Source organism: Taeniopygia guttata, chromosome 6 (assembly GCF_048771995.1).
Source record: "Taeniopygia guttata chromosome 6, bTaeGut7.mat, whole genome shotgun sequence".
Taxonomy (NCBI): domain Eukaryota; kingdom Metazoa; phylum Chordata; class Aves; order Passeriformes; family Estrildidae; genus Taeniopygia; species Taeniopygia guttata.
In genome coordinates, this window is record NC_133031.1 from 11005927 (window position 1) to 11014480 (window position 8554).

The window sequence follows — 8554 nt, forward strand, 5'->3', positions numbered from 1 at the left end:
GAACAGTAGGCAGGGACTGGGTGTCTTCTGAGCTAAAGTACCAGCTCTGCCTTTTGACATCCGCAGAAAAGTCAGTGCTGCATTATGTTCCCTATCTAGAAACCAAAGATTTTAGATACTCATGAAAAGTGTCACAGGATTACCTGTTATTAATGGAAATGAAAATCCAACTTAGCCTGTAATACACCCAGAAAGAAAAGAATGGCAATTCTACAGGTTAGTCAAGACATATTTCTTCTGTCATTGATTTCTCAGTCATTGGAAACAGATGTGCTAACTAGCATTTCTTTTTGATACCTGGCTTTAGCCCAATCTTTCTGGGTAAGGTTCCTGTGCAGTTCATGACTTGCTTAGGAAAAAAACCCTGAAGGCTGACTATTGACAGGCATACACACCCAGCACCTTCTAAACCAGCTTGAAAATGAATCATATGTGATAGTTTAATAGTGCTGTACTAGCATGAATAATTTCATGCCATGTCTGACTTTGTAGGATAAAAATATTTGTAGTATAATGATATTTAATTTACTGTAATTCTTCAGAGGATGTTGGGAGAAAGAGTTTATTTGGATATGGGAAGCACTAGTGTTAAATCAAGGTTTCTGGCTATAAACTGTTGCAGGATAACTGGTATTCCCTGAAATGAAGAAATTGGCTCTAGAACAGAGCTTGGGTTACTATTGTGGTATTAATTTACAGAATTAAAAGTTTTTAAGTAATCTTCTTTTTTCCTTTTTGTTTTCCCAGAAAGAGTTACTTACTCTTTCATCTTTACTGCATGTATCTTTCTCGTTCTTCTGCATGTCTTTTTCTAGGTCAGGCATTCCTGCATTTCTTTTGGTATCTTTCGTTGAAGACAGAAATTGAAGTCACTTGGGGGCACTTATGGAGCCTGATGTCTCAGTTCTGGAAATAGAAAAGATTTAAAGTCCTGTCAGTACCCATTATTTATAACCAAAATGTACGAGGGGAGTATTCCCTGCACAAACGCATACAGAAGCTTCAGAATGCAAACCTGCAGAGAAATAGAAGTGCAACATTCAATGTAGCTAAACTGAGCCCTGTGGAGATTGCTCTGACATTCTGTTTGTCTAATTTGCTATAAATTTATTTATTCAGAACTATCTGATGCTCATAAAAGGTCCCTTCTCAGCATGGTTTATTTTGTCACTGTAATTTACTTTGCAATTTATTGTGGCATAACCTGCGTGCTTTGTATTACTGTTATATGTTAGCCAGAGGAAAGAGAGGACTTTTCTTTGAATGTATTTATGTTGACACAGGTAATAATAATGTTGCAATTTTCTATATTAGGATCGTATCTTTTCTCCCATTACCATTTTATATGAAAGCACCACAGCCCTTAAATGTATTTTTCATGGCATTGCTCCATGGGTACAGTGAGGTGCTGTGCTAGAAGATGTAAAAAGGAGCTTGATGGAGATGTGCCTTTGCACTCTGCAGCCTAGAATCTCACAGGGTACCAGTGCTTTGGGGCAGAGGTCTGGGCAGGGGGATGCTGTGAGCCTGCCTGTGAAGGCTGTGGGAGGACTGACCAGGGATGCTGTACCCTGGGTTTGAGCTGCTTCGTAGAGCAGTATTTCCAAATAGCATATACTTATCCAAGGAGACAGTTTAACCTGCTAAAAGTCACAGAAATGATCCGTGACACAGCAAACACTTCCACTGGTTTCTCTCTTGTACTCTGCTTATTCTGGTTTTCACTTCTGAAGATGCCTCTTCACTCCTTTTCTGTGCAGGAATAAGCTATCTGATATTTCTTCTATTTCTTCTGATATACTAGTGACCACTAACTGTCCTTCAATTATGACAGTACATAAGTACAGCTAAAGCAGAGGGAATTTTTTGTGTTCAGTCAGGTCTTGATGGATTAAAATTTTTTTCATTTTCTTCTAATTACTTTGCATTGTGCGTATGCAAAATATAAAAGACAACATGTGTTGACTATGTAGAAAGTATTTTTTTTCTGTAATCTTTGGAATTATTACATTCAGGGCGCTAAAATTATTTCTACAACAGCTTTTAAGAATAATTTGTGTTAAACTCTACAATGTAGGAAAGTGAGTTGAAGAGTTTTGTTTAGCAATAGGAAGAGATGGTTGTGGATTATTCCTCTCCTGAGGAATTAGCTTCGCTTTGCAGCCTTGCAGCTTCAGCATGGCTCTGCCAATGTGTATGTGGTCACTGACACCTTGTGTTGATCCTGTCCTCTCCCTGTCCTGCACTGGCTGCCACTGGGGCCATGTGCTGTGACATAGGTTGTATAAGGTTCAGAGATGTCCCTGGGGCCCTGCAATGCCATACAGAAAACTCGTGTTGATTTGTCATCTGCTTACAATTTCAGCCCAGGAGAGAGACGATGTCCCTTGTGGAAAGGCCATGTTAACTCACTGCACTGCTCCACTCCCTCTCGTGTGCTGCACAGGGCTCATCACTTAGCTGTGCACTCTATTCCTACAACACAGTTTCAAAGCACCTCAAATAAGGCACATCCTGTAACTCTTGGAAGACTGTTGGCTTGCCCAGTTGCTCATGGGCTGGCCTCAGCCCCCACCTGCATTCAAATACAGAGCAGCCATTTTGTCTTTAGAGCCCCTCAAACTGTACTCCCTTAAAGAAAAATCCTGCTGGTATTTTTTTCGCTGTTACTTTTGTTCTTTCTTGCCTTATGCTTTTTTGTCAAACTGCAATATGATGTCACAGTGACTAAAAGTCTATATTGGCTCAGTGTCTCTAGGAAGTGCTACTACTAACAGCCCTGCATATCTGTAAAAACAGTGTGATAAAGAGTTTGGAAGTGGTAGCCTGAACTGTGCTTTTCTCTGTTGTAGGGATGAACGGAGGCTTTGTCTCTGGTTCAAGTGCTGACAGCTTAGCATCACACCCAATCCTGTATTTGCTTAATAAAGGAGAAGAAAACTGACACAGAAGAAAATCCTGCAGAAATTGAAGATGACTTCAAAGTTGCTCACTAGAAAGCTGTGAGGTACATTTTCAAAGTTATTAAGCAGAAAAAGAATAAAAAAATCCTAGCTGTTTTTATTTACAGCTGGCTTAGCTGGAGGGCCAGGTTGAGAGGCTTAGCACGGTGGCTTCGAGCACAGCAGGCTGGGGAGCCGGGTGGCCTTCCCCACAGCTCAAAGCAGCGACTCAAATCCATAACAAAAGGCACTGATCTCTCCGTTAGCAGATAGCAGAGAAGAACTAAAGCCCATGTGCTTATACTTGAGCTCTCCTGACATGATGGACTCAGGAGGCAGCTTGCAGTATACGGTGTTGTTGGGGCAATACATTCAGTCCCCATCCATTACTCCTCACTCAGTGTTATCAGGAGGATAAGCTTAAAGTTTTCAGGAACCTATGCTTGAAGTTAAGAGGAATGTATGCGTTGTCAGGAGTACACGTGTGAAGCGCGCACTGCCGCGGCAGTGGACATTGCGAGCGGAGCAGGACCCGCCCTGTCGCCGGCCGTGAGCTCCCTGCGGGCCGTGGTAGCGCCCGACCCGTCGGGGAGCGCTCACGCTCCGCCGGAGGCTGCCGGTGCGTCCCGAAACCTTCCTAAGCCTCAGCCCCGAAGGAGCCCTTTCCCTCCCGTACCATCCGTCGCGGCGGGACGCTCGGGCGGCGGCAACACGGGCGGCCCCGTGGGTGCCGCCTAACCCGCCGGGCTTGGCGACGGGAGCTCGCTCGGCTCCGCTCCGCGGGACCCACCGCCCCCACTGCCGCTGTCCCCGGCCCCAGGCTGTCCCCAGGCTGTCCCCGGCCCCAGGCTGTCCCCAGCCTCAGGCTGTCCCCAGCCCCAGGCTCTCCCGCAGCCGCGCCGTCCGGGCAGCGGCAGGCGCGGGGCGCGCAGCCCGCCCGCCCGTACCTGCTCGTCGGGGAGCTCCGGAGCGGCTGCCGGCCGGGCTCCGCAAGTCGCAGCGGCTCTGTCCAAGGTACCGCCGCCTCCTCCGCGGCCAGGTCCCCTCTGGGTGGGGGCGTGCGGAGGGCGGCTCGACTCCGCCGCCGCTGGCTCCTCCCCGGCCCGGCCCGGCCCTGCCCTGCCCGGCCCCAGCGCCCCTCCCGCTGCGCGCAACAGGCGCGGTGCCTGCGCTGCTGCCCGCCCGCTGTGCCCGTGCGGCTGCTGCGCCCAGGGCCGGCCGTGTCCCCTGAGGGCGGGCGGGGGCAGGCGGGCACGGCCGGCTCGCCGGAGTTCTTAGGGCCGTCGGGGACAGCCTCGGCAGCGGCAAGTCCAGCCCCGAGGAGCTGCTGTGTTCGCAGACCCGCGTTGCCGCAGGGGTTGTCGCCGATGTCGAGAAGTGTCGCTGCGGGGCATCTGCGGCTCCTGAAAGCTCGGTGGCCGAACGGGCGGGCGGCGCTGCCGGTGGCTGCCGGCATCACGGCGGGGAAGGGTGGAAGCCCCGACGGGGCGGCAGCGGTGCCGGGAGGGGCCCGGGTTCTGCAGGAGCTGCCATGGGGGAGGCAGCGCGGGCAGCAGTCTGGGGGACGCCCCGCTTTTGCCGCTTACCGCAAAGAAGCGGCTGCGGTTTAGGGCAGCGGATCGCACCTCACACCGCCGTGGCCATTGCTCTTTCGCCGAACCCCCGTGCCAAAGCGCCATCCCGCTGTCTTCATTAGTTTTGCGCCGCCTGAGAGTGATCCCACCTCCCCGGCGGGAGTTGCGGAGTCGTGAGACCCGCGCGGCTCAGCGGAACCGACCGGCCGCTGCTCCGCGGCGCCCAGAGCTCCAGGGACGGGTGGGAGCCCTTTAATAGGTGTTACGGCCGCTTGCAAATGTCTTTTTGACCCTTTGGGGTTACAAGTAATTAATTTTGTTTCCTATTCAGTTAAGAATTAAAATAAACGATTTCATTTTATATTAAGAGAAATTTATAGGGCAAATTATACAGTCTGGCTCCCTTGTGAATGAATCGAAGGTTTCCACTGTTTGCAAATGTTTCAATGAAGCGTTTCACCCATCTTTTGTTTTTGTCTAATCCCTGTCGAGTCACTGAGGCGGGTGCCTTTTAATTCGGGCAGCATTTAGCACTGAGAAAGGCACCTTCCAGTATTGTACCTCTAACTGCTGGTGATGTAATTTTTGAAATATTAGAAAATTGAAATTTATTATTGTGGGGAATTAAAATTGAATTCACATGAGAATTCAAGGAGCTGTTTTAAAGCAAGCGGTTGCACGGTTGCAGCACCATGTTGTTTGCTCAGACCCGTTATGTTGTGAAGAAAGAATGAGAACCTTTTGTACTGGGGTTTTCTCCTGTGCCATTTTGGTAGCTAGTGAGAATTAAGCTCTGGGAAATTGTTACTTTAGGGGTTACACTGAGCACAACCAGCTCCCTCCCTCAAGCAGCCCTCAAAAACAAAAGACAATCGGTCCCCTTCAATTCTGTTTATTCAGATCGTATTATTCTTGTAACTTGGACTTCAACATAATACAGCATATTGCACTTACCGGAGAGCAGCACAAGAGAGAAAAAAAAAAGGTACAATACTTCAGTTTATTCCCAAGGAAGAATAAAATGAGACAGCTGTTGCTCTTCTTAAATATAGGAAACCGACTGAAAGTCTGAGAATATGTACACAAGATTTACTAAGTCCCTGAATACACCATTTGAAATTTTACACATACTTTTTTGCTTTTCTCATAATTTTTACAGAGATATACAGTATGTCACACACAGTTTCAGTTTGAGAACACTCTGCACAATTACACCCCAGCTACAAAGCTGTTGGGTTTTTGTTTTCTTTTTGGTGATTTTTTTTGAAAGATTCCCCTCAGATTTCTGCTAATGATTACTCCAATAATTTTTTTCAGTATTGTCTCCCATTTCCCACCCCCTCCACCTTGCCAGAATGCTGAGGGAAATACTGATTAAAAGTAAGTCTAGAAGAAAGCCATTACATCATGACAAAGGTTAAACTGTAGATATTGCACGTCAGTACAGAAACATAATGCAGTAACATTTTCATCCCCCACTTTGCTTCTCTCCCACATGTCTCTCCTTGTTCTTGGGTCTGGGCCGCAAGGGGGAACCTAACTGTACTCATAGTCGGATGAGTCCTCCTCAGACACCCCTTTCAGGTCTCTGTGGTAAGAGCCCATGCCATTCTCATCCATCTCGCCCGCTGGCTGGAGGCTTTTGCCCATGCCTTTGCGTTCCTCCATTTTGATGGTGTCATAGAGTCCCTTAGGTCCTTCTTCAAGGAGGATGTTCCTCTCCGAGTGAGAGGGTTTCATTTGGCAGACATTTTTGAGGAAGAGAAGGACAGGGGCGTAAAGCACGTTGGCAAGCCCCATGCCCAGGTTGAGCTGCGCAAAGCCCATGGTGTGCACAATCTGGCCAGCCACGATGGGCCCCAGAGCGTATGCCACACAGTAGGAGATGTCTGCAATGGCGTAGACGCTGCCATAGACAGAGACGTGACGCACGTCCACCAGGAAAGCCAGGGTGGGCAGCAGGGCTGTGTCCACCAGGGCGATGCCGAAGCAGATGCCACAGAGGGGAATGATGACCTGCCCGAAATTCCTGCAGGCGGGCACCAAGCAGGAGCTGGCACCGATGATGGCCATGCCCAGGGCCCCGTAAAACCACTGCAGGTGTGGGTACGCAGCAGCCAGCTGGACGGTGACGTAGACGCCCAGCACGTGGGGGAAGAAGGCGGGCAGCCAGGTGAGGCCCACCTCCCACTCGCTGGCCCCCATGGAATCCTTCATCCAGTTGGCGATGGTGGGCTCCAGGAAGGCCAGGGGGATGTTGCAGGTGGCCAGGGCCCCTGCCACCACGGCAATGTAGGGGTCAATCATGAGGCGGTGTATGGGGGTGCCGACAGGCATGTTGGCCCGTGCCCCGGTGCCACCGGGCGGCGCCAGGACCAGCAGCATCAGCCCGTCGAGGAGGCAGACGCAGGCCAGCACCAGGAAGGGCACCCGCTTGCCCGCGAACTCGTAGAGGACGCCGCCGAAGGGGGGGGCGGCCAGGCTGCCGAAGGAGATGCAGGCCAGCGCCGTGCCCAGGGCGCGGCTCCGCGCCGGCTCCTCGGCGTAGCGGTCGGCGATGAGGGCGATGCCGGCGGTGTCGGCAAAGGCAGAGCCCAGCCCCTGCAGACTGCGCGCCGCGAACAGCGTCGCGTAGTTCTCGGCGAAGGCGAAGGTGGCGGTGGAGAGGAACAGGACGGCCAGCCCGGCCAGCAGCGGCGCCTCGTAGCCCACGCGGTCGATGAGGGTGCCGCTGAGGGGGTTCACCAGCAGCTGCAGCATGGCTTTGGAGGCGAACAGCACCCCGATCTGCACGTCCTCGTTGCTCCCCGAGGCCGGCGGGTACCGCGCAGGCAGAAGGCTCCGGTTGCCGCCGCCGCTCCCGTTGCCCCCCGCGGGCGCGGACGGGCCGGCGGTGCCCCCGCCGCCGCGCATGGCCGCGATGTAGTCGGGGATGATGGGCACGATGACCATGTAGAGCATGTTGTCCAGCAGCAGCGCCACGCACACCACCATCAGCAGCAGCCGCCGCTGCCGCCGTGCCTCCCCCATGGCGGTGCCCAGCCGCCGCCGCCGCTCGCCCACCGCCTCCGACAGCCGCTCCACGGCGGCCCGCGCCCGGCCCGCGCCCCCCGCCTCCGACATCGCCCTCAGCGCCGCCGCCGCCGCCCCGCCGCCCGCATGGGGCACGGCGGGGGCGGCCCCGCCGCCTCAGCCGCCCGAGCCGCCGCCGCTCACCTCCGGGCGGCTGCCGTCAGCCCGCGCCGCCGCTGCCAGGCGGCTCCGAGGGGCCGATCCTCCATCACCACACTAATAAGCGCCGCGCACGGAAACCCCACCCGCCCCCGCCACCGCGCCGGCCCCGCCGCTCGCCCGCCCGCCCGCACTCCGCGCCCCGCCCCGTCCCGCCCGCTGCACCGCGCCGGGGCCGGCAGCCCTGCCCGCCGCGGTCGGGGTCTGCGGGGCGGGGGTGCCGCCGGGGCTCTCCGCCCCGGGGGTGTGCCTGGGAGGGCGCTGGGGACGCGGCACCGCCCCCGAGGCGGGGGCCCGACGGCGCGGCTGGCTGCGGACGCCCGGGCATCGCTGGTAGCGATCCCGGTTCTCCGGCAGCCTCCCGGAGCTCTCGGTTGCTTTCCCCTGGGCCGGGACGACGCGGGCCCACCGGTGCTGCGGGCAGAGGTCCCGTGTCCTCTCAGCCCTGCGTCGCCGCTGCTTCAGCGGCGCCCGGCCCGCCTGCGGAGGTCGGCGCTTACGGGCTCTGCCGCTGTGCCGCCGCCGCCTGACCCGAGAGCTGCTCGGGGCTGCTCCCCAACACGCGGGAGCCGGCCAGGGCAGGGTGTAGGGGCACTCGCAGAGACTTGGGCTAATCGGGTCTGAAAGGGCTGGGCTGAGCCCCCCACCTCAGGGGGGGCGTGAGACCACGGAAGCTTTATTGGACATCAGAGAGCAACACAATAACTGTCTTCCTGCGTGCGAGCGCGTTTCTGACACTCAGACAAACGCCAGGGAAATAATCCTCAGGTGCGGTTGTGTTGCACACTGCCCGCATTTTGTCGGGCC

The 8554-nt window shown here is 54.5% G+C and overlaps 2 protein-coding genes across 2 annotated transcripts in view; both read right to left on the reverse strand.

The window, feature by feature from the left end:
• Window positions 1-4026, reverse strand: part of CHAT (choline O-acetyltransferase) — a 39078-nt gene extending 35052 nt beyond the window's left edge. Inside the window, exons 1-2 of the mRNA XM_002190917.6 lie at window positions 3890-4026; window positions 762-906 (exon numbers count right to left, since the gene is read on the reverse strand). Coding sequence (XP_002190953.5) covers window positions 762-824 — 63 coding nt within the window. The 5' untranslated portion in view covers window positions 825-906; window positions 3890-4026. The remainder of the gene's footprint in view (window positions 1-761; window positions 907-3889) is intronic.
• A 1366-nt stretch (window positions 4027-5392) lies between these two features.
• Window positions 5393-7799, reverse strand: SLC18A3 (solute carrier family 18 member A3). The gene has a single exon (XM_012574475.5). The coding sequence runs from the start codon at window positions 7637-7639 to the stop codon at window positions 6053-6055; it is 1587 nt and encodes a 528-aa protein (XP_012429929.5). The 5' UTR covers window positions 7640-7799; the 3' UTR covers window positions 5393-6052.
• Between the last annotated feature and the right edge of the window lie 755 nt (window positions 7800-8554).

What these genes read in the sequence shown, in the direction of transcription:
- SLC18A3 (XM_012574475.5), bottom strand. Translation starts at nt 7,639, where the DNA reads ATGTCGGAGGCGGGGGGCGCGGGCCGGGCGCGGGCCGCCGTGGAGCGG.